The sequence below is a fragment of the Hylaeus anthracinus genome, unplaced genomic scaffold, assembly GCF_026225885.1.
Source record: "Hylaeus anthracinus isolate JK02 unplaced genomic scaffold, UHH_iyHylAnth1.0_haploid 11989, whole genome shotgun sequence".
NCBI classification, from domain to species: Eukaryota; Metazoa; Arthropoda; class Insecta; order Hymenoptera; family Colletidae; genus Hylaeus; species Hylaeus anthracinus.
Window position 1 is genome coordinate 679,756 of NW_026534337.1, and position 27,168 is coordinate 706,923.

General features: G+C 42.8%; 1 protein-coding gene across 1 annotated transcript; it reads right to left on the reverse strand.

Moving 5' to 3' along the window:
* Positions 1-27,168, reverse strand: LOC128888064 (uncharacterized). Its single transcript, XM_054144686.1, has 4 exons — positions 26,594-27,168; positions 24,475-24,700; positions 13,608-13,902; positions 1-1,540 (listed from the first exon to the last, which is right to left on the reverse strand). The coding sequence occupies exons 1-4, from the start codon at positions 26,725-26,727 to the stop codon at positions 1,332-1,334; spliced, it is 864 nt and encodes a 287-aa protein (XP_054000661.1). The 5' UTR covers positions 26,728-27,168; the 3' UTR covers positions 1-1,331.

Genomic DNA, 27,168 nt, shown 5'->3' on the forward strand with positions numbered 1-27,168 from the left:
TTATCCCGGAGTTTCCTACTTTTTCCGCAACTGTCGCTGAAGTCAACTCGAAGTTCGGCTCTGGGTCCTCCGCACCCTTAAGGGTGATTTCCTCAATCGCAATGATAAAAGAAATAGAGGAAGTCGAGTACTTGGTTACAATTGAAATACGTATATCTACGTAGTCTCAGTCTACATTGTTTGAAATAGATCATACGAAAATTATAAAATACAATGTCTGACTGAAATTGCTAAAGGTTATTTTCCTTTACTAGTTTTCAGAAATGTATTACAAAATTTGATTGTACAGGACTAGACATATCTCGGCGCGCGAGGGGTTAATTTCAGATCAGATTTCGTTTATCATATCCGCATTTCTACACCCTTATAAATTAATTCGCTCCATTCGAGTTGCACGCTCCTAAACTTAATAACCTTGCATATTAACCTTGCATAAAAAAATACCGATTAAAAGTATCTCCAAAGAACAACTTACGTTTTTACTGAAATGAACTTTGTTCCTATAAGTATCTATCCTTATCTCTTCTTTTTTCAATTTTACGTTTAAAATCGAAGTAACTTTACGCTTCAATTGAGCAGCTATTGAAAATGCCGTTTCGTTTGCTAGGATAAATAAAATAAATTTGTATTGATCAACGAGGTTGTCGGATGAAAAATATACCCAGGGGGCATACACACAATGGAGGGTAAAGCAAATCGATTTCTTTTTGGTCTATTCTTAAAAGAACGATCATAGACTAATGTCCTATAAACATATAAAGACAGAATACCATTCAGTTATTATTCAGGTAGCGAGTAACAGTTATTCTATAATCTATCCATAACTCTTTATAATATCTTGTATTAAAAATCCAGAAATCGCTTTTTATTCGTTAGGCAATCAGCGATATTTGCTTGAAAAATTCCTATTTTAGCTCGAGATATCAATTGGTCAATAGTTAATTTTCACAAAATCAGAGAGACTCGAATTATTCTTAAACTTTAATAAATCTATGTTGCTATTATATTCAGTTGCATGTTATGAAAAATACACCTGGCACTGCAAACCACTCCATCGAAAACATGTGATATTAGATCAATGACCATATCTCAGATGTTTACAAATATTTTCTGATAAACAAGCTATCGAAAAACTCTTAACAGATGTATTTACCAACGACCAAAATTCTGATTTTATAAATTCATTCGTTTGGTTGGGAAAAGAATCACGAACAGTGGTCAGGTTTTACAGTCTCCCAGATGTGTTTGCCCCCATAAACCAAAACCAAGTTGCGTGTGAAACGCATTTGAGGAATGCATCGAACGGACAATGATCGTTATTATTGGATTCCTTAGAAACTCTCGTCAATTCCTCGATCGAAATTGAACACTTCAAAATCCCCGTCGGGTGCATCTGGGATATCCGGCGCAACTGGTATCTCGGGTCGAAGGGCCACGCAGTCCCGTGGTGAGCATTCGACTCGGCCTTCGGATCCGCAGCTGCACTCGATGCAGTTTCCGGTTGAGTGCGGCAGTGTTTCCCCTTCTCGGTATTTTCTTCCTGCAATTAAAAGATGGCATTCATACGGACATATTGTTCGTGCTTCGGGAACTTTTAACGTCAAAAATCAAAATTATTAAGCTGTTTTTTTATGAAACATTAGACGTTTATTTTCTTATAAAGACTGATATTCATGTTCAAAGAGTGAAAAAGTGGGTTGAAAGAGTGGGTTGAATGACCGGGTCGAATGAGCGCTCATTCGAAAGAGAAAGGTCCAACGAATGCGGCTCTGGTCATGGTTGAACGAGATTGTGTTGATATTTAATAATATGAGCGTCCAAAGTCGAACAAAAGTCCAGGAAAACACACCCGCAAAATAGAAGTATTTTTAGGTTACTAAACGGATTTTGTGATTCAAATGATGACAAGAGCACCCTTCGTTGGACCTTCCTCTTTCGAATCCCTAGTAGCATTTATGGTTAGCTATGTGAACTTGGCACCAGACATTTCAAAAATTAATTTTTTTTTATAGAAAACGATAGTATTTCGTTTGTACCTCGACCAATTAATAATTTAAAAAAATTCAAAAAATGGTCAACACCCACCATCGAGATTTTTGAAATCGGTTTTTCCCGATTCTTTAGAATCGTTTGTACCCGTTTGTAACGCTTTTCGTTTCGTTTGTACTTCAATAGTTTAAATTTTATAGCAATTGTTGATCCGCGTAAGAGTGAAGTTCGTTAATTTTCAAGATTTTTAAAATCTGTTTTCTATAAAAAAAATTAATTTTTGAAAAGTCGGGTGCCAAGTTCACATAGCTTAATGTAAAGCAGGTAAATAGTAGTAATTTAATATGGAAAGTGAAAGATCCGTTCGTACAACAGTAATGCGTATTGTTTTATTGCGTTCTATTTAATATACATTTTTAGTTCTTGTGAATCTTTGTTCCTAACAACGACGGTTATAAAACAAAAAACTGATCGATGAAGGCGACGGTAGGAAGCGACGAGGCACTGATGCAGTTGAACGCGTGCATTTATCACGATTAGACGCGCTTCGTATATAATATTTTTTCTATTTTATTTTTACATAATGTACAAAGTAATTGAATTTGAAGCAACTCAAGATGGTGACAATGGAATCGTTGGTGTTGTACGATCGGAGTGGTTTACGTCTTTAAAAAAAGAATCCATGTGGCCTCCATATAAATTAATGGCAAAATTTAATAAAGCTTTACAGGGGGGATAATGCCCGTTAATGAACGTTACACATCCAAAAGTTGAATAAAAGACCAATATTACAAAATTTCAAATAAAAAATTTTGAAATATATAAATTGGTTTTTATTTCAATTTTATTATTCAATTAAGGTATAAATCTCATATGGTCGAACACAGATTTCACTCTGATTTGTTCTGTTTGAATATGCAATTTGAACATGCGTTGTTGTTATAACTATTATACCATTAACTATTTATAAATATTTAAGTATTAATATATGCCAATTAAGATTTCATGAATGTTCAAATTTGACTAAGTTCAATATTAGGATATTCAATTAATTGTCTTCCTAATCATGTTAATATAATAAATATTCTTGTAATTATTCAAAATAAAATTTGGTTTAATGGACAAAATATACATGTTCCAATTTTATAATATTCAAATATAGGTAAACTTACTAAAATTGAAATTGAAATAAATGATATCAATTTAAGAAATTTATAAATTTTTCTACATGGGAACATCATGAAATCATCTCGATCAGTTACTCGTTGCCGAGTCGTAGCAAACAATAGGAATTTTGCAATAACAACACTTATATACATTTAAAAAGATCATAATTATATATACATGTTTACTTCCTTACTCCTGTATAATTATGTATAACTATACTTTACAACCGCCGACTAAACAGTAAATACCGCTTGAAAAGTTATTCGACCCTTATCCGATAATTTCGGATAAAGATAAAAGTACGAAATTTATCCCACGCGACGGGTGAAACTTCAGTTAAAGATAAAAATGCGAAAATAACCTACGGGTGAATATCTCTGGAGAGAAACTAGGTAACTCTAGCTGTCGAATAAAGATACAAATGCGGAAAAGTATCTTAGGATTGAAACTCTCGGGGAGAAACCAGGTATCTCTAGCGGTCGGTTAAAGTTAAAAATGGGAAAACTACCCAACGAGTGAAACTCTCTGCAGTTAACGCAAGTATCTTTACCCGTCGGATAAAGTTAAAACTGCGAAAAGTATCTTACGATTGAAACTTTCTGCAGATAAAGCAGGTATCTTTAGCCTTCAAATAAAAATAATTTAAGTTATCTTTATCCTTTGAGTACATTTACTTCGAATACATTTTTTTATCCGGCAGTCATCGAATAAAGATAAAGTTATGTCTCTTTATTCGATTTTTTATTTAAATAATTTTTTTATCTAAATAATGCCCATCTCTGACCTCCTAGTGGTGGGGATGGTTTCAGTGCATTTATGGAGACTTTACTGTACTCGGTCCTTTCGATCTACTAGTACTTTTGTATTTGTAGGAAAAGTTCTTTATCAATCGCGAATTTGCAATACAGAAACGAATTCTGTAGACATTTCTGAAGAAGAAACTATGTGGGTTAAGTTATGGAGCAGTATGCAATGCGAGTAAATCAAAAAAATATGTGCCGGTGACGCGTGCACGGCGTTTTGGCGCTAGGCGGCCATAGCTCGCTCTCCTCACCAAGTCAGTGCCGTAGCTACGCACAATCAACATCAAAGGTGCCCTTTAACACGCTCCCACTTTTTATATGTATAAGATGTACTAATCATAAGATTAATAAAATATTTGAATTAAAATGTTAGCAATTAATTGGTGGAAATTGTAGCTTATTAATGACGCTCTGTTAAAGATATTTTTTAAAGTTGATTACCATTTGGAATGAATGAAATACACTAACGCGCAAAACTTAGCGGACAAACTTTTAAACGGTTCAAAAACATGGAAGTTTTCAACCGATTGGAATTAAACTCCGTGAGGAGTAGTTTTGTAGTGTCTTCTGGGTGTGTGCAAAGTTGCATTAACGACGGTTGATGTAAAGGGGTTAATTCACCCCCTTAAAGTGGAGGGCGTCGAAAAACGTCACTTCTAAAGGTGCCAGAGGTGACGTAAGGGGTTGAAAAAATTAAAAACGTCTTTAGGGCGACTCTCCTTGGTGCCCTCTACAAAATGCACTTCTTGAAATCCCTCTCGGACAAACCCACCCCTCACAACCTTCCACTCCCTCTAAAACCCACAATTTTTGGACAACAATTGCGAATTTGGGCTCAATGCATTCTCTCTGGACTCCCCTGATCCAGGAAATGCCAAGGACAGGGCCATCCACGTTGCACGACGGCACGGCTGGATAGCTCTTTGGCGCGGAACGCGATAAGACAGTGCCATACTAAAAGTACAGCGATTGCGGCCCAGCACTCAGTGGAGAGCGGGCGCCCCATATCCGCAAAGACTGTCATGAGGCGCCTTGCAGAAAAAAGCATCAGCTATAGAGTGGCAAAAGTATCGTCCGCTTTGACACGGCGTCACAAGAAGATGAGGTTGGAGTACGCACGAACGCAGAAGGAGCAATTAACAAGGGACCATCATTGCACCCTTTTTACGGACGAACAAGGATAGTGCTCCGTCGTTCTGACGAAAGGATCGGTGTCATGTGACAGAGGGGCGAGCGCTATAAAAGCGATTGTTCATGTCTGTCGATGGCTTTCGGGGGCGGCGGAATGATGTTCTGGGGGGTAATTATGCATGGTCGCAAGATCCCCTTAGTGCATATTCCACGTCCTGGCCTCAACAGTGAACGGTACATTATCGAAATTCTGCAGCCGTACGTGGTGCCTATGGCGGCCGAGATCCCAAAGTTTAAGTTGATGCAGGATAATGCGCGACCCCACACCGCAAGACTAACACAAAACTTTCTTACGGAAAAATGTATCATAGTAGTACAACACCCACCGATCAGCCCACACCTTAATCCCATTGAACATTTGTGGGATAAACTCAGAAGGGGAATTAAGGCTCGCGTCCCTGCTCCGCCCACGTTGGCAGAACTTATTCAGATCGCGCAGTAGGAGTGGGACGCGATCCCAATGGAATATGTGAACAGTTTAATTTCAAGTATGCTGCACCGCTTTGACGCGGTCATCCAAGTAAAGGAGGGATACACACATTATTAAAAATATGTAAAAATTTCCGGAATTTTAGAAGTGTAATAAGATTTATTTTTATATTATTATTATTATTAATATTATGTTTAGGAATTTCCGTGTAATGATTGATTTCTGTAATCGTATGTATGTGAGTGGGTGTAGTTCTATTGCTTTAATGTATTGGTGGATGTTGTGTAGTATTATTATTGTTGCGCCGGGGGGTTGAAGCACGAGAATTCATTTTAAATATAAAGTTTATTAACAAACTATAACTTTTAATCAATTTAACGATAATATAACGATAATCTTGGAGACTTGTAACGAAACGTCTTCTCACTTTGACTTCTCGAATCGCTCTCTACTATTTTAAAAGTTTGCCGCTTCCTGGCAACCGGAAGCGCGGGAACTCGTTTCCGCAACTATTATTACTCTTACTGTTTACTGTTACTGTTTACTGTTACTGTTACTGTTTACTGTTTACTGTTACTGTTTACTGTTTACTGTTTACTGTTTACTGTTTACTGTTACTGTTTACTGTTACTGTTTACTGTTACTGTTACTGTTTCTGTTACTGTTACTGTTACTGTTACTGTTATTATGATGTTAAACCTTTAGCATCATTCATGGAGCGGGCCTATCCCGTAACATTTTTTTTTAGACTCATCCGGTGTCGATAGGTGCTGCCTGCCGACAAGCCGCTTCCTGGCTTCGACACTTGTAACTAGGCTTTTTCAATCGTCGGGGATAGTGGTCACACTGCGGTGTGGCTCCGATGGTAGGCGGACCGTCGTAAGATGAGCAGGTAATTAATTATGGAAGATATTACTAACAAACAAACGGGAAGGGAAAGGGTTTTGCGCCCCCGTGGCGCGAAAGACCTCGTCACCGAGGTCTTTTCTGCTGACGAACAGGATGAGGTTTTCACGCCAAGGAAGAGCTTGGCACGGAGTCCTCCTAGGACTGGTACAAAACCCCTAACGGAGGCCTCCGAAGAGCCGGCCGCAATAATAGCGCCGGCACAACAAGAAAGGGAGACGGGGAGGGTTACTCCGCAACCACCGCGGCCTTGTGACGGGGCTGGGTTGATGATAAACCTCATCCACCAATTGCGCGAGGTGATAAGCCTAATGACGGCTGCCACCGAAAAACAAAGAAACGTGGCTATGACAATTAAAAATGGATTGCCACACATGGGCGAAATTGCGGACGCTATGTCGGACGCAGTTGAGGCCACCCGGCGCGCCCAGACTGCCTCACCACAGCAGGTGAAGTGGAAGAGCCCCTTAGAGCAGAACTGGGCGACTCCGCCGGAACCGCAAAAGTATTTGTGACGAAGGAGAGTGCTCGAGGCCAAAAAATTACGATCATTGAACTGGAAGAACGAGCTGCGGCCAGGTTGATGAATCACGGCAAAATTAGGGTCGGGATGGTACTATCCAAGAAGGACCGTTGTGACACGGTGTTACAAGTGTCTTGCTTATGGTCCCGTGATACGCGGGTGCAAAGGTCCCGACCGGCAGCCTAACTGCTACCGGTGCGGGGAGAAGGGACACGTGGCGACTGGCTGCCAGAAGTTGCCTAAGTGTGCGGTCTGAACCAACATCTGTGCCAAGGGCGCAGACCTACAGCTCCGATGCCTGCAGGGTGTAGGCGCGAGGACGCCAATCGCGTCGTTGCGCGCCCCTGCGGGGACGGGCAGCTACTATTGGCCGGGTGCGGGGAGTCTCCCCGCGGGCGGCGCGATAACGAAAGGGACAGGGGTGTGAGCTAACCCCGCCCCCCAGAGGGTAGTTAAACTCCCCTCGAGGCGGGCCAGCGCCTCATCAAGGTTTATGTCCGTGGGGTACCGGTCGAAACCTAAATGATTTCCCTTAGGGAATGTGGGTGGGGTGGTGTGGGGAGGGGCGGGGCGTGACGGACCACGCCTCCGACTACCCTCCCTTATCGTGTGCGGTGCCCTCCTGCGCTGTCCGATGCGGGCCCTCCAAGTTACCTATTCCGGAGGGGGCACGAGGGCCGTAGGGGCGCCCGTACAAGGCGGTGCTGGGTAAGCTCAGCCAGTGGGTACCCCCGTGACGGAGACGTTGGACCCTGAGTTCTTGTGGCGGGTTACAGCTACAATACTCACCGCCAACAACACCGGGCGACGACCTCGCCCCGGAGGGAGGCAAGACGGTCAATTGCATCGACCGTCGAGCGTCCCCTCCGAAAGCCATACTGGTCGTCATTCAGTGAGGGACCATTACGGAACATCACCTTGCTCAACGAGGCGGTCCGCAAGGATCTTCTCAAAGATTTTTGCCGCCTCGTCGAGGAGACATAAGGGCCCGTACGCGGACAGGGAGTCGGCGGGCCTTCCATCCTTTCGGAGGAGGACCAGCCTGGTTCCCCCACCCCCGTGGGGGAAGTGGAGGTAGACACCCGCCACATCAGGTCCGGTTTAACTGGACCGACGAACTCAGGATCACGATGCAGGAGCTATCCCGGTCTGTCCGGCGAATCCGGGAGGGGAGAAGGAAAGCCCCCGGACCCGATGGGGTTCCCGGGCCGATTCTGGCCTTGGTGTTGGACGTCCTTGCCCCGGCTCTAATACAGGTTCTAAACACCTTTCTGAGCCGGGGGACCTTTCCCAGGGAATGGAGGAGAGCCAGGCTGGTCCTCCTCCGAAAGGATGGAAGGCCTCGACAAGGCGGCAAAAATCTTTGAGAAGATCCTTGCGGACCGCCTCGTTGAGCAAGGTGATGTTCCGTAATGGTCCCTCACTGAATGACGACCAGTATGGCTTTCGGAGGGGACGCTCGACGGTCGATGCAATTGACCGTCTTGCCTCCCTCCGGGGCGAGGTCGTCGCCCGGTGTTGTTGGCGGTGAGTATTGACATCACCAACGCCTTCAACACCCTGCCCTGGGATGAGGTGGCGGGGGCTGTGGAGTTCTCTTGGGTGCCCCCCTATCTCCGGGTGACGTTGAGGGACTACCTGTCGGACAGATGGTCGAGTATCCGGGCCGGTACAATCGTATGCGGAGAGAGAAGATGCACCGCGGTGTCCCGCAGGGGTCGGTCCTTGGACCGCTCCTGTAGGACCTTGCGTACAGTCGCTGGTGCTTCGAAGAGCACTTCGGCTGCTTGGCCCCCCGAACCGAGAAATTGGCGACCGCCCTAGGGCGGCTGCTGCCAAATATTGGGGGGCCCGAAGTTCGGATACGCCGTTTCTATACGGGGGTGGTGCATTCTGGGAGAATGGTGCAGGAGGCGTGTTAGGCTCACCTACCATGTGACTCAGGTGCTCTCCGGGCATGGATGTTTCGGGGAGTACCTGGGCCGCATAGGGAGGGAACCGACGACGCATTGTCACCGCTGCAGGGAGGCCCAGGACACGGCGCAGCATACGCTGGAAGAATGTCCAGCGTGGTCGGCGGCGCGTCGTGTCCTAAGGGGTATTATTGGGATGGACCTCTCGTTGGTGGCTGTGATCGACCACATGATTACCGACGACAGGTCCTGTCAGGCGTTAGTCTCTTTCTGCGAGGAAGTTATGCCGCAGAAGGAAGCCGCGCAGAGAGAAAGGGAAGCCGACCCCCTCTCCGCCAGAAATCAGTGGCAGCGGGAATGGGCATAGGGAGAGAGCAGATGTTCTCCCCCATCGGGGCGGGCCAGTCGCGGCAAAGGGGCGGGGAACCCCACTATCTCTGCCGGCGACTGGTGGACCGCACCAATTCTTTTTGGGGCGTCCATGGGGGTGGGTAGGGGGAGGGGTTGGTTTGGGAGCCGGAAATCCCGCCGATCCTTCCTTTCCGCGCGCGGAGCCTTCCTCCGTCGGGCGGATTCGTGTTTGTTACCCATGTTGGAGCCACTCGGTCCGAGCGATGGAGGGAGTCTCCGGGGACCGCGAGCGGTGCAAGCTGGGGCTTGCGCTGTCCAGCCGAGCGGTCCTTGGTAGTGGGGACATCGTATGGGTGACCCGTGCGATGTCCTATTAACATAGGAATTCGTAGGGGGGATCTTCTCTTCCCCCCGGGTTGGGGCCTTTGTTGCTATGGGTTGGGAGGTGATCGGTTGCATTCGTTAACGAGATCCCGGCCACCTTCCTATTAGCTCAGGGTCACCGTGGGGTTTTTAGTGGGTACGCTTGCGGATACCGTCCTGTAAGGGCGCCGATCCGCCGGCAAGTCCCACATAACCTCGGCTTCTCCCCCGGGGATCAGAAATATGTGTAATTCATTTCCCCACAACAAAAAGAAAAGGTGCTGCAGGGTAACCTTAACCGGAGCAAGGTCGCGAACGCCCTTCTCGAGTAGCTGCGGCGGGAGCGGGAGGCCGATATCCTCCTGCTCTCTGAGCCGTACAGGGCTCGAGAAGGGGCAACGTGGTTCACCGACACGTTGGGAACCGCAGCGATATGGATACCGGATCCCTCCAAGTTTCAAGTCCAGTCGCGCGGAGCGGGCGCCGGATTCGTCTGGGTAAGGAGGGAGGGTTTGACGCTAGTTAGCATGTACCTTTCGCCTAATGACCGCTTCACGGATTTCCGAGCGAAAGAACACCATCGCTGAACAGGCGGGAGAATGGATAGTCGGAGGGGACTTCAACGCGAAGACGGTCGAGTAGGGAATGCCCAGACTGGACACCAGGCGACGAGGGGTTGTCAAGATGGCAGCACGCCGTAACCTGGTGATCCTGAACAGAGGGACGTCCACGACTTTCCGGAGGTTTGGTTATCAGGAGACCATCTTGGATATCATAATCGTCAATTAAATGGCTTTGAATAGCGTAATCGTCAATTAAGCGACTTTCGATTAACTCTGCTTAATTAAATTTTAATTAAATAATTTTTAATTACATTTATGTAAAATATTGATTAATTGATTTGTCTGATTAAATTTGTTTAAGTTAATTATTTAATTACAAAATTGTAATTGATTATTATTCAAACCCTGCTTGGCACACATATTTTTACCCATACAGCCCCTTTCGCTGCGGGGGTCACCGTCATAAAGTCTACAATGACGGTCGTCGTTGTGGTTGTCCATTGTGTCTACTAATGTGCGGATCACCCTGTATCTGTTACGGTGAATGTGATAAAATGGGAATTATGCATTATCTCCACTAAAGTTGGTGAATGTGATAAATCTGGAATATTTATCAAATTCACCGGTGATTTTATATAATCCCCAACTCGTATTAAGGATTGTAACCACTAAATATGAGTTTTTATCGTAGTAAGCGTACTATTTCACATATGTTTGCCTTGAAATCGATGGAATCGATGATACCCATTACATTTTGCTGCCAGGCAGGTTTTTGCGATGATTTTTGTATTGATGATAACTATTATTGTTTAAAACCATTGTTGCTGCAAAATTCCTATTCTCTGGTGTAGCTCGGCAAGAAATTTATCGATCCCGATGAATTCTTTCGCATTTAATTGCACATGTATTCCTAATGATCTCGTTTGCAACAATATACATATTGTTCATAACTATTGTTATTCCATGAAGCCAATTAGTTACATATTCTCACTAAAAAGTGCGAAATAGAATAATTTTGAGGAAAAGAAATATAACCGATTTCAAAAAACATTAAAACTGCACTAACAAGTATGAAATAATTTTTAATTAATATATATCAATGCCCACCAGCTCTAGGTATAATTGCTTAAAAGTATGAAATAATGTCTATTTTCTTTACATTATATTATATTATATTAAATAACATTTTCGGAGGAGACGCAACATTAAAAATTTTTAATTCCTGCTTGAGTTAATTTTTGGTGGGGCGGCAATATTGAATGCTGTTAATGCACACTGTCTACGTGGAAATACTGTCTGAGTAGGTTTGGAGCATTCTGTGGGGGGAGAGGGAGGCGGTAATATTGATTATTGCTAATATATATTCTCTCTGCATGGAAATATTGTCTGAGTAGGTTTGGGGTAGTATTTGGTGGGAGTGGCGATATTGCATAGTATTAATGTATACAGGGTGTCTACGTATAAGTCCGGACATACGCAGGTTGTCAATTTTACAACAAATTTCCAACAAAAAATTACTCTTAGACATTTTCTTTGTGTCGCCTTATTATCGAATATTTTCACTTTTAATATCTTTTCTGTATTTTCGACTTGACACTTTTTAAACGGCCGTAACTCCACTAAATTACAGTGCACACTTAAAAATCAGTACACCATTCGAAAGAGCGTTAAATTTACCATCTCCCTGATGTAAAATCAAAATTTATTATGTAGGCTTAATAAGTGAAAAATTAGGTCGAATTTTACATTGTGAAAATTTTTAAACATTTAGCTTTTTCTCTATCCGTTTTTCGGTTTTAAATACATAGTTGTTTGGCGGGCACTTCTCGGGAAAAACTTCCTCGAAATCTCAGCTTTTGAATGGTATTGTCAAAAAAATTCTACGGTGGTATTTTAGGGAGGAAAGGACGTTTGAATGCAGAAAAGCGGACGTTTTTAAGTAAAAATCGACATTTTTCAACAAAAATCGACTTGTCACTTTAAAATTAGCTTGACATCGGGTTTGATGTATTTTTTGGTGACACTTCTGAGTCTCCCCAATTACGAAAAAAGCTGTCTCAGTCCACGTTAAATTGGAATCCGGTCTGGTCTGACCACGTACGGCTGCAGGCCCTCGCTCCACTTCTGCATGCCGGCTCCGTCCGGCCCACTTAATACTCTTTCAAATCTACTCCGATTTGACAATGAAAGCGTGATTCAAAATATCTGAATTTTTGGGGACCTGTTAATAAAGCATTCGCGCGTCCGTTTCCACGAACGGCGTTGACGTGGGGTTACTCATTCACCTGGTACACAGGTGACACTATCCACACAGGGAAAAGACATCAAAACTGTGTCACTCCAATGCCTTAGACCGTATCACATGTGTTCCACGCAACGAAACATCGTTCCAAAGCCTACACCTATGGGTGGACCACCCCTAACTCTGGGCCACCCTGTTCAGCTCCAGGGGCAGTTTTCGAAACGAGCTTCAAATGACATTGATCCTTAACGTACCGAGAATAAACATGGTGAATTTCACCGCCCTTCGAGGTGTGGAAGTGCTCCCTTACGAAGGGTGTTGAAAAGTGGCGAACTGTTCCATCCTTCCAAGGGGTGCCTATGAGGCGCACGGCGTGGGCGTTGGCATTTACTGGATCAAGAGATACCGTGGAATGTATTGAGCCAAAATTCGGGACTAAAGTCCAAAAATTGTGGATTTTTGAGGGGGTGGGGTGTTGTGAGGGGTGGGTTTGCCCGAGAGGGATTTTGAGGGGTGCATTTTGTTGAGGCCATCGAGGAGGGTCGCCCTAAAGGTTTTTTTGATTTTTTCAACCCCTTCCGTCACCCCTGGACTCTTCAGAAGTGGCGTTTTTCGACGTGCCCCTCTTTACGGGGGTGATTTAACCCCTTCCTGTCAACCCTCGCCAATGCAACTTTGCGCACATTTAGAGAACACTTCAAAACTACTCCTTGCGAAGTTTCTCCAAAATCGGTTGAAAACTCCCATAGATATGACGTTTTAAAAAAGAGTCCCTTTAATTTTGTCCGTCAGTGTAGAAATTATTTCATACTTTTTAGTGCAGTTCTAATATTTTTCGAAATCGCTTATATTTTTTTTCCAGAAATTATTTTATTAGCTGTACAAACAGTGCGTTACATCGAAAAAGTTCAGCTATACATTGTAGGTATCTGTACGCACTGTACAAACAAAAGTAACTACCTTGCGGTTTTGTAAAATTCGCAATAGAAACTTCGAGATATTGGCGACGTGTCGTGGAACGAATTTCCTTCCACTATTTCCCTTTCGTATTAAAATTTCACCGTGCGACTAATTGCACCATGACGGCCGTTTTACAGGAAATCGATGGCCTATCAGTTAACGTCGCAGAAAGAATCGACTGAAACGAACTACGACTGATTTATTACCCATCACGAGACACGTAGTCGGCGCTGGCTGGAAAGTAGTCGAGTACGTCGCGTTAATTTCGATGTATTCTTGTTGCACGGCAGAAGGCTCCTCTTCTGGATCACCGGAAGCCTCCAAACTGTCGACGACATCCGTGCTTTCCTCCAGCGACGGTGTGTAATTACTTTCTATCGTCGTCGATGGGAGGTACAAGGGGCCCGCGGAGGGATCGGTGCTTGGATTGTAATTTTGCCACCAACAATATACTTCACCGGCGACGCAGAGACAATGAGAGTTCGGGTCGTAGGATGGTATCTGGAACACGAACGGAAAATTCATGTGGCTAGATGGCCAATTCTGGCTAGATGGCCAGATGGTTTACCATTTCCTTCATGTTGCCTATCAGCTTAACCTTTTATTAATGTAGGATATAGAATTGTTTTAACTATTCCTTTTATTAAATACTCCGATGAATACACAAAATACAAGACGGAATAAAATACAAGACAGATAATTTTGTGAGACAATATCGTAAACCATAAAGCGTCCCACAGAATGGTCTGACGTGACGCGGGCCCAAGTATACACGAAGCGTTGTCAAATGGGCGCCTGCGCGTAGCTCATGAAATCAACTGACACCGCTTCGTGTCTGACGTAGGCCCACGTCACGTCAAAGCAGTCTGTGGGACGCTGAAGGGTCCGCAGGAGCCAGAGCCAAACTCCAAGTTGACTTCAGCGACAGTTGCGGAAAAAGTAGGAAACTCCGGAACAAGGACAGAGAGGGCGATACAACAATTGCAGGAGAGACGATGACAGGGCGATTAGGCTAGCATGATTTTTTTCAAGATATTAAAGCAAAAAAGTAATATTTTCTAATAATTCTGGTTTTAATATATTCGTTACACTTTGGAGGATGCGACTCCAAGGCCTGATTTTGCAATTTCGGCCTTAAAACTTTATAAACAATAAAAGTACGTTTTTTCTTTTCTTATAGAAGAAATTTGTTTACATATACTTTTTCCAACATCAGGCCTTGGAGTCGCATCCGCCAAAGTGTAACGAATATATTAAAACCAGAATTATTAGAAAATATTCTTTGCTTCAATATCTTTGAAAAAAATCATGCTAACCTAATCGCCCTGTCCTCGTCTCTCTTGCAATTGTTGTATCGCCCTCTCTGTCCTTATCCCGGAGTTTCCTACTTTTTCCGCAACTGTCGCTGAAGTCAACTCGGAGTTTGGCTCTGGGTCCTCCGCAACCTTAAATCGTAGCCGTGAACGTAATAATTCGTGCCGTTCGTTTCTATCTTTGTTCGTATTGCTCGATCCTTTTATACGTCCTTTTACACGCGCGGCGCCCGAACAGTCTCTAATCTTTTCGGCAGAATTTGATATTCATGACGGTTTTCTTGCTCGTTCCATGTTATTGTTTCGATGCACACGTACATACACCGTCTCGCTCGTGGGTTAACATTGGGAATGGAACATTTCTTACAAATTAGGAACATACAAAGTAGGAACGTCTCGCGACGATGGCCTCGAGCAGAAGATCCAAAAACGCAAAGTTTGCAAATTACAATCCGGCAGCAAATCTTTTATTTGCGCAATACAATTTCTCAAGGACCAGATATTAAAGAGACGGTAGAGGTGACATCATTCGTTGGCGATGAGAATATTGGAGAACGTGCGAAGAAAACATTACACCGGATGAGAATATAATATGGGAGGAAATGCGCTCGAAAGAAAGACACATATATTCAAGCTATTTTTTTTTTATTGATAACTGTATTCCATCTAAACCTAATGCTAACAATTCAGTCAATTTCCAAAAAATAGATACATTTTTTATTTCTGGTATTTCAACCACCAGTTGTATAATTTAAATACATTTTGTAAAGCGCAATTCGTTACATGGTTTATGCATCGCATGGTATTAGTAACATCAAGATTTTTCAAACACGCGATATCTTTGTAATGAGCATCTATGGTCTCAATAGTTACATTCGCATTTCTATCAAGTAGATTTTTCAACCAGTCACGTTTTTGGCTTCCCTTGACATATGCGATAGGCCATGCATCGTCATCGACTATTGCCGTTGTAATCAATCGTTTTGCTATACTGTATGGAACGAAGCCATCTTCCCAGTCCATGATGATTTGTCGTCACCCAAGAAGCACGAGATTTATCGGCTGCCGATAGTAAATTCCATGGATACGGGCTTTTGAAAATATAATGGGTGAGAAGGGTTCCTTTTCCCAACACCGCCACTTCTTTTACGATAAACCTGGTTCTGTCGGTGAACCCGTGTATGTCAACAAACGTTGGTTCCATCGTGACGATATCTTTGAAACTACGCCACAATGCGAGGTGTTCATCTCTTACATATTACAAATATTGCTGATGCTGCAGTTTAAGTGATTTTGCGCCGAACGTTGGACGATGGACAGTATTCGATGACGCGATCATGCAAAATAAGACAGTACGCGGTAGTATTTGCTGGTACGGTTTCTTTGCAATCAAATTCTATTCGCACATCTACGGTGGCGCTCTTGATTGATTCGTTCTGTCGCGAGAAATCAATGACTTACAAACGGTCCATGCAACAAAAAGTTGTCTGTGTTGCAAAGCGTTTCGTAACAGTCGTATCCGTAATAAGCTTTACGAAAACGTGCATACATGTCAAAAGGAATAGCATATCTGTTTCTATCAAAATCAAGATTCAAGTCACCGTATGGATAAAAGTCAGAGTTTAGATAAAGTTTCACGTTGGTCAATTTACATGCATCGAAGTTGCACGCATCTTCAGACATGATATTTTTTCGACCAGTCTGCAGTGCAAAAATGACGTATCGCGGTTTCTCCAGCTGAGTCGCAGTTTTAACGGCCCACGAATGTTTTGTCATACTTTGCGACAAAAGGGTACTCGTACAGGTCCCACGACCGAAAACTCATACTTAGGTATTGCCCGCTTTCCAAAATTCGCAACAACGATAGCTTATTCGTATCATTCAGTACGACGTGAGGCATTCGCCTCGCCTTTAATAATTCGACCACCGGTTCCAGCGTGGAATCTCTAACGATGCAAGTATTATCACTGTGCGCGCGTATAAGAATGAGTTCGTGACGAGCGTTGATTACTATACGCCTGTAACCTTCGCAAAAAACCAACAGCATGTTGAGCGGTACACAAAAGTTAAAGTAACCTATCGGTATGTTTGACTGTGTGATTCATCTAGCATTCCGTAAGATTAGCGATTTGTCAAATGTTAGGGACACAAATTTTTTGATGATGCTTGTTATTCCAACGTTTCTGTTGCGATCAATCTCCACACCATTGAGTTCATATCGAATTTCATCAAACATAAAGGCGACACAATGGTTTCCGAGGTGTGCATCCACCCCTTCCGTTAGTTTCTTTACTCTGAATCTTCCTTCAACGTATAGAAAACTCTCGCATGATAACGTGTATAAATCCTGCTGTTGTATAGGTATTCGTATCTCATTGTTGTGTTCAAACGTTGTGTTGACGTATGGGTTGTATGCGTGAGTCTCAATCTTGGCGATGCTGTCGTCAAAGATCGGTTCGCCTCCAATGTTTAAGATATTAGCCATTTCGTACAACGAAACCCAACGATTTTAGAAATTCAACATTCGATGCAGTCAGCTTCGCAGGTGATCATGCAGTCGAACGGTGATCTGCTCCCCTCAAAAATCTAACAATTGACCGTCTTGATCCACGACGTGAATCGTCAAATCCGAAATGCTTCGTGCAGTGATCGAAAGGTAAATGATCTTTCCGATATCTTATATCCAGGTGGAACGGTCGGCGAAAACTCGTGTATCGTGTGCACGCTCTTGTTATTGCTGTACGTTGCTGTCCCGCCAGCCATCACGTTGCATTCAATACGAATAATATTTACGTTCATTATATTGACTGGCGCATCCGATTCGTGCCATTTTCGCGGTTGCATCAACCGATTTGTCGAAAGCTCCAGCAACGAGCCAATAGTATTGGGTTTGGTAAAATTAATGCTGTAATCGCACTTGATTTCGCTCTTCATCGTATTGTTGTTAGCTCTAAGTATGAAGGGGTTCCCACCATTATCCTGCGAAAGCGATCGTCGCAAATACATGTGAATGTCATCCAGCTCGTAAGATCTTTCGGGAATAATGATTTCCTTATCATCGTTATCGTAGTAAAATTTATTATTCGACAAATTTACATTCGGTATGGTGTAACAAGTCTCAAAGTCCGTAAGACCGAGCTCGTAATCACCATCACTCAGATCGATGGGCGGAAAATAGCTTACTGCGAGAATGCTACCTTGCCTCGTGACGATTGGTCAAATCTTTGTTTCGAGAGTACGCAATATTGTTTCTCTACAGGCTGCATCCAACGGATTTATACCTCGATCGCCGCGTGCTAAACGTTTGTCGAGGCGTGTACCCGGGCCACAAAATTGATATCCTGGTACGTGTAGTTCAAACGGTAATTTGTTTATTAGAGTATTTACAAGTCCTGCTCCCCTCCTTTTATGCATAGAAAACAGTCTTTCTTCATAGGCGTTAGTCCGTCTATGCGCGTACGTTGATCTGGACGATTGTAATGCAAGAGACATTTACGATAAGACTTCATTTCATCTTCGATAAGACTACGATGGACTTCAGGATCAGCTCTTATATGTTTCGGCAGTTTATCCCACGCGTAATGAATGTCGCTAGCGAACCGATTCAAGAGTACTATCTTTGGCACGTATTCCAATGGTTCGTGCGCCAATCACCTGCGATTAGAATGACTAATGTAGACAAAAAGGCACAGTCTGTGAAAAAGGTACACAAACATGGAAATATGCTACCGACCTCTATACGTGGTATCATCTGCGGCCCATCGAATTGCGGCAAAACGAACGTGCTGATTAGTTTGTTAGAAAGTCCACACAGTGTTCGCTACGAAAACGTATACGTGTACTCGAAATCATTCCAACGACCGAAATATCGATATCTGGAGAATATATTCTCGTCCATAGATGAAATTAGTTATTTTTCCTTTTTGAATAACAGCGACGTCGTTCCAATGAGCGAGGCACTTCCGAATTCCATTTTTATCTTTGACGACGTGGCATGCGTTAAGCAAAACGCGGTAAGAGAATACTTTGCAATGGATAGGCACTCGGACGTTGACTGTTTCTATCTTTGTCAGACATATTCGAAGATACCGAAACATCTGATACGCGACAACGCGAACTCGCTGATCATGTTCAAACAAGATGGTCCAAACCTGAAGCATGTATACAACGATAATGTAATCACTGACATGTCTTTTGAGAATTTCTGCAAATTGTATACCGCTTGCTGGCAAGAAAAATATGGATTTGTTGTGATTGACAAAGACAGTGCTTTATGGAATGGTCGCTATAGAAAAGGATTTAATGACTTTGCAATATCGTAACACGTCCAGTTATGTCCGATACGTTGAGAAAACAGTGTTCCAACATGAGCAGCAACAGCGTTGAAGATCGTGAAAGGATAGCGAAACAGATTGCAACGACGAGCGATTTGATTCGCAGAAAGTATCGTGAATTGAAAACTGGTAAAATTGATGAAGCGATTGCGTTGGAAAAACATTTTATTCCTTTTACTGAACCACTGAAGACAATTGTCAGCAACACGTTAAGAAATTACGATCTACACAATAACACAGATGTCGGAAGCGAACCATTATCCACTCCGAATATCAAGGAATCAGATAAAATACAATCAAATTTGTGGTTAAATTTCTCGAAACCGCCAAATATAAAAAAATCAAGATTAAGCAGTTTACCCGATATGAACCTGATAGTCTCTACACCGACCTCTATACCGATTAAGACAGTACCAACACAACAATAACAAAAAAACGCTTTGCAAACGAAGATGTTTATGAAAGTTCAAACAGCTATTTTTCGACATTTGTTCAAAGTCAATTGGAAACGCCGGAAGGCAAAGAAACGGTACGTAATCATGTAGGTCCACTGAGTCAAAAATACATCGCACCTGTATTACGCGGCGACGTAGACGTTGGTATGGATTACATGTACGGTGTTTATCTCATCAATGATGGACTGATGCTCGGTAATAAACATATTGACGTGGACAGTGCGGATAACATAATTATCGATGGCATACGATATTCGGGGACACCCGGCCTTTATGAACTGATATTCAAGAAAATTCCAGATAACGACATTTACACTGAGGCTGATGAACGCAAATACAGGGACATACTGCTGACAACGAGTACGCATAAGCACAAGCACAATTTGTATGGTCAAACATTAGGCAACAGAGGATACAAGTATAACCATGTAATCAAGCCTTTATTGCAAGATAAAAAAATTGGAAAAGGCATACCGTGTTCCATGAGATTAACCAAAAATAACATTGACTACGTTCACTGGAACGATCCCAACAAACTCGTAGATCGGCTTTGATTGCTCGAGGTTTCGCGTCAAGCCGATCACAATGCTCACGACAATGAGATGCTATCGATTATCGAGGAACTTCGCGAGGCAGAATTCATTATAAATTAAGCTGCACCTTGGCGATACAGTCAATCGTCATTAAAATGTCAATCAACAAGTTTAAGTCATCGATTGGAAGAATGGAATCATACTATCACTGAAATGGAGTAGTCAGAAATTATGTACGCGACAACGCTCTTTGTGTTGTTGGCACCAATTATGACGCAAAGTCGCGCAGGATTCGACGGATAGCACCGCCTGTAGAGGATGGCGATGCTATCAACAAGCTGTACTTGCACGAAAACATGGCAGTTAGAAAAAGTCGACAACACGTATTCGACAAAAAGATGATTATGTTTCAAAATTTCGTTCAGAGCTTGAAAGATGAGCTGAATAAATTAGAGAGGGGTATTACCGAATTCCGAAATCTAACGCAGACGCATCAATAGCTGGACGTTGAGACTATTAACCAACCGACATATCGGTCAACAGACCGGTCAACAGACTGGTCAACCGACTGATATACCGGTCAACAGACTGATCAACCGACCGACCGATCGACCGACCAACCGTAGCGTTAAGCATCGATTTGATGTTTGATAAGACTTGTACGTTAAGTCTTTGCGTCAGTGTCGAGTCATACATGGTTGCGAAGAAAACTCCCAGTACCGAGAAACGGCGTCTCGTAAAAGAATTGCATGCTCCGGCGAAAAGAAATTTTCCCCGAAGACGCGTCATAGTACATGGGTACGACGACTTATGGCAAGCGGACGTGGTCGAGATGCGACCTTACGAGCGGTATAACAGAGGCTTCCATTACATACTCACTGTTATCGATGCGCTGAGTAAGCATGCATGGGCCATACCCCTTAAAACCAAGAGTGGAAATGAAGTTTCTACAGCGATCGGAAAGATAATCCGAAACAGTGGAAGGTATCCGAAAAATTTGCAGACCGACAAAGGAAAGGAATTTTATAACGCAAATGTGCGAAAACATTTGTCAAAATACAACATAAATCATTATTAAACGTATTCAGTGATGAAAGCGTCAGTCGTCGAGCGGTTCAATCGTACGCTCAAAAACGACATGTGAAAACTGTTTACGCTTAATGGAAATTATAAATGGATCGACTCGTTGCAGAAACTCGTATCAAATTACAATGCGCGCAAGCATCGAACTATCGGCATGCGACCAATTGACGTTACATCAACAAACGCCTCGAAGCTCCTAACAACGGTATATAATCACGTAAAGATTGCCGCTCCCGCACGATTCAGAGTGGGAGATGCGGTACGTGTGAGCAAATTCAAAACAATTTTTGAAAAAGGTTACACACCTAATTGGAGCACTGAAATATTTACAATCGCCGAGGTTCAGAAAACTAATCCCGCAACGTATCTGCTGAAAGATGTTTATGGAAAACCAATTGCTGGAGAATTCTACGAACACGAGTTGCAACGCGTTGCCGACGCTGATGTATACCTTGTGGAAAAAGGTATGCGTGTTCAATTAATTGATCACAGCTTTTGGGAGAATTCTATTTATTTAGAGAGAGTGTCTCCCAAGGTGACTCGTCCAAGGCTGACTCATCAAGTACCGCCAAATCGTGCGTGCCCCCTCAGGGTGCCCGTGGCCCGTTGTCTTGCGGGGGTGCCATTTGGCGGGGGTAGCGTTTGCTGAAGAAGGTGGCAACGCAGCAGAATTTCCCAGGGTCCTAGGACCGCGGCGCGACCAACCGATGGTCGCCAGACCTCTCGTCGAAGACCCTTGAAGAAACTCAGGGTTTATGACACTAGCGCTTAACTATCGAGACCGTTGGCAAACCCTACCTACGTTCATGCTTTACAAAAACTCTATTCGTTATAAAGGCTTTCTCAAAAATAGTTCCGCTATGGTTCGTGTCATAAACCGTGCTAGCTGTTTGCACGTTCGAAGTCTTTTCAAACATTTACAGCTAGCCGCTACATACATATACTAGCATTATTAGTTACATTACAGTGTTTTTATTTACAACTAAATATATACATCTATTAAAATCGAGGTAAAAATGATTTACAAAATACATATACTGATATATCTAAGGCGGTATTTTATAATGACCCCACGGCAATGTATCCGTTGAGTCGAGTACGATATACCGCTTATCGTCGTACGGACTCAGAGCGATTTTTGTGTAATTTTGATCTTATGCATGTCTGATTACGAATTATTTCAATTTCGTTTCGTAGGCACTGCGTGTAGTCGTCGAAAGTTATCATCCTGGAAATAACGTTACATTTTACACCTTTCGCCTTTTTCGTGTCTTTTTTACCATCTACACGCAGTGCATACATTTTCGCTCTGAGTCCAACAAATTCTGTCATTATTGCCCCATTGTTTTCGTCTTTTATCAAACCGAGGACTTTTTTGTGTACAAGCGGTATATCGTAAACGTTCCCTACCGGATAATCCCTGGTATCAAATCGATTAATATCGCGTTTTATAGTATCATAAATATTCTCGCACTCGATGTGGTAAATTAAACTATCCGTATCAGTGTACATACTTTACATTTATCGCCATGTGTGGGTAACATGTAATCGTGATGGAATTCATACAAACAAACCTTACATATATCTAGTATACACATACCCACATAGATTGGTTTGTTGAACTTCACCGCAAGTTTTTGCAGTTCGATAGCAACTAAGTATTCCGAAAAGACGCTACGGCTGTGGAAATTTGGTTTGGAAATAAGGGCTTCCGTTCCGTATCTCCCTTCCCATTTTGTTACTAATTTTACATCGACGTGATTGCGCACATTTTCCATAGTTTTGCCAAATACCGCATTGTTCATCAATTTATACAAATTCTTTTCAAAATCGTTTGTAGCCAGAGTTCTAAACTTCGTATTTAATTCGATGTAATCGCGAAGCCAGGGTGATTGTGCGAATTGGAGGACGCGGTGTATCTTTGTAATACGAATACCATGTCGCGTGCATTGCTGCAGGTTACGATAGTGGATAACGTAGCGCTGCTTATCGTATAGAGTTACGAGCAGCTTGTCCTCTCTTTTGCCAGGTGGTTTGGCACGTGTGGAACAGAACGGCAAGTCCGCGTGAATGTTTAAGCAAACGTTGCGGATATTCTAGATCAACCATTAGAATATAACACGTGGGCGAATCGGCACGAATCGAAGACACGTCAAAGATTGCGACTTTGTCGACCCATCGAAATTGTGCATATGGCAATAGTTGACACATTGCCCACCCATACAGATTATTCACATCAAAGTACATCAAGTACGACGATGCTTTCGATGGATCGTAGGACTGCATGTACTTATTATTGGCTTTCGGGTATCTACCTGAACATTGACTTAATCTCCCGCGTGTAGTGCATTCGATAAACATGACCATGTCGATATCTGTTAGTAACTCGAAATTAACTTTTGTATGCTTCAGGATGGCATCCCACGTAAAACAGGGCAGAGTGTAATAATACGCGGGATCGAATCCGTAACTTGTGATATAGTTTTCACGAAAATTTTCAAAAATATCGGCCAACAGCAAGACATCTGTTTTCAAATACAAATCGCTATACTCGCCCAGTGTTTAAATGGAAAACCGTGTCCATACGTTTTCGGTGTGCGCGTACTCGCTCTCCGATACTGTATCACCCGTCAAGGAACTGTAAAATGATTCGCGCGATGGCAAACATGATTGTTCCAACTTTTCGGCACAGTCAATGTACTCGTACGGAAAAACACCCTTTCGCGTCAATAATTCGAAATCTTTGATAGACAAATTTTGAAACTTGGTTCGTAAAATTCTTAATTTGCTTTTATCTAAGAAAGACGCTAATTTATTGAGACTGGTACTCAAGAATTTGTATGAATCGATGAATCTCAATTTTATACAATTTCGCGACGGTCCATTTGGATCTTTGACACTTTTTGTGAACGAGATGTACTTTTCTTTTGTTATCGGCAATACACTGACGGCACCCTCGAAAGCTGTAGCTATTTCTTCGATAATAAAATGCGAATCGTAACCGGACAAATTATGAAAAACTATGGGAATGCAAAAAGAGTTTTTATAATTTAGATTAGAATTGGAGTGCGCGGAACCTCTGTACCGACCGCTTAGATGGCAATGATCGCGAGCCCTCGTATCGTTTTCTCCAAACGGTTTTTCGCAAATGTGACAATGCGTCGCGTTGCGAAATGCCTCCTGCTCTTCGCTCGTTAAATCATCCATTTGTATGTTATTTGATAAAATTGATTTAACAAAATGTGCCAAATTCTTTAATTCTTCAACGGGAAACACAATTCGCATCACGACGACATTGGTACACCGACAAGGACGAATCGTACGCGCATTGAACATAATATGCAATACTAAATACTTTACAATGCTGGTATGTGGATCTTGGCGCTTCTCGATCAGTTTTCTCCAGAGTGCACTCGAGGTCGGCGTACACTACAAATGGAAGTCGCTCTTTCCGGATGTAGTTGTCGAAGCTGGGCCACTTGCTTTTATCATCTGGTAATACGATTACGCATTCGTTCAGCTTGTTGCAATCTACGGTGTGAGCTTCCAGCTTCTCACTCGAACTAAAGTAGTGCAAGCATCTGCAATAAAAAGACATACATTTTTTTCAAACATAACATATTTAAAAAAGAAAAAATTATTATATACATATGTCACGTCCCGGATTTCAGATTTGAAAATCTATCGCCCGTTTCGATCAAATGATGCTTGCCTTTTGTCCCACGCCCCTCTTAAACGACTCGCGTCTGGACGGGATCCTGATGCGTATTGAGTTCACCCACGCGATTACTATTTATTAGAATATTTTAAGTTTTCGGACTTACTACTTGGTGAGGTCGAGCACCTTTTGAATGTAGTGTTCCCACCGCGGGTCGTTTGGTGGAATGGTCCACACAGCCTCACGTGCCTCGGGGATGGTTAGTGGGGTAAGCCTCCAAGGTATCGGTGCTGGGGTTGGTGTTGGTACTGATGCTGTTGCTGCTGTTGGTGTTTTTAAAAGTTTGTTTTGCACCACTCGCAGCTTCACTACGCACCCGAGCGGAAGTTTTCCCGTTTGTGCTGGTCGCACGTTGTCTTTTAGCAACCGACGAATCTGCTCGCGTCTGCCCGACCGGTATTTTCGTACGTTTTCGGTGTTTCTCATCTACTGAGAGGGAAAAATTGGAATTTATAATAGTTTTAATCGGGGATAAATCTCATGTCCCGTCAATCGTTATCAAGCCCGTGCAACCCTTTACGACCGCTGGTTTTGCGTCTATTCCTTTCAAAGCCGGCTTCGACGCCTCGACCCTGATCGGAATATCTGCTCTGCCTTGGATCGAAAAGAAGCCGCGTTAATCAAATCCGTGGCTACTGTTTGGGAAAACCGGCTTCGACGGCTCGATCAACCCTTACAGCAAGCACGAAAGTGACTTGGAACCTGAGTACGATGACGGAAAAGAAACCCACGACCGAACAATGTTTCTATCTTTAAGATTTCTAAATGACCGGCTTCGACACCTCGATCATAAATACAAAAGATAGTTGGTTTAACTATAATTCATTCCTTTTTCTCTCTCCGAACGCGTCGAATGATTATGGAAAAAAAAATAATTGCAACATGTGAATTTGTTAAATTACGTTACTGTTTATTAAGATCCGCGCACGGTCTTTTATTATAGCAATTACAATTAATTACAGTTTGAATAAAAAGATTCACTACCTTAGCTTTGCAATAAAACTCGATGTCTGATTCGACTCGACAAGGACTATAATTTTGGATAACTCGCAACGACTATCTAGTACGACAATTATATGCTTGAAATTTCGAACGGCAACTATCCCGAGCACCTGAATTGCGAGCGTACTTATACTCCTAATTTGGGACCTTTGGTCCGAAGGAAGGAGTAAAAATCATACCACGTGATTTATTAAAAATTCATGGGTGGTGGTTGATTTCTTCCCATGGCGTTAGCAATAACATCTTGCCCGAAATAATTTCTAGGTGTTTAGTCTACCCCTTATCGGTTTTTGGTGTCTGACACCAACGATAGCCACTGCCGACAGTTCCTTAGCTGATGCTACGCTTGAATTCGTCGAAAAGATGCAAGGCCTTATTAGATCTGGCCGCTCACCCGTGAGTGGTAACGAGTACTGAGAATTGTACGGGACCTGTAGCTACGACTTAACATCTAGGAGAACCGTTGTATTCTCGTGCGTCGCGATAAAACAACCGAATCCGTGGTTCACGATAGTGAATAAGCCGCGATCGTACCGTGGTCGTATCAGAGGCACATAATGTAGCAAGAAGTAGATCGCTCGCTCCGCACCCGTAGCTGTTATCACTTAGGTTCTCTCTTACTTGCTAAACGCTTCTCAGTCTAAGATATAGGGTGACGTTCGAATGTACAAAACTACATCTGTCTTCAACTCATTACAAGGAAAAAAAAATATGTCCGTGGTTTGGACGGTCGATATGCGTACGTCACACATACCTATCGCAAAAGTATTTTCTGCGTTTATGGTTACTCAATTGTGAGCTCACGAGGCGGGACAAGTTTTTTATCCACGCGAAATGTTCCATGCCGTCTGCTCCTTCTAAATACAGCAAATTGACATGTCTCTCCATCTTCCGTGTGGCGAGCCGTATCGGTAGAACCTTCTTTTTAACCGACTTCGAAAAGGAGGAGGTTACTCAATTCGACATGTATTTTTTTTTTTAAATGTCTGTTCACCGATTACGCCGAGATGGCTTGATGAATCGGAGTGAAACCTCTTGCATCTTATCGAATATTTCTTCCAGTTGGTCGCGTAAAAGAAACATTTTGTGATTTGTCATTTTTTACCCGTTTTTTTTTTTTAAACAGAAACATTTTGTCTTGCTTCTTACTCCGAGACGGATGGACCAATCAAATTGAAACTTCTTGCATCTGGAAGAGCATTTGCCATTTGATCCCATAGCAAAACATTTGTCCTTGTCTTATTTTGTACCACTTTATATCACTTTTTATCGCAAAAAGCGTACTATTTCACGTATGTTTGATCTGAAACCGATGAAATTGATAAACCC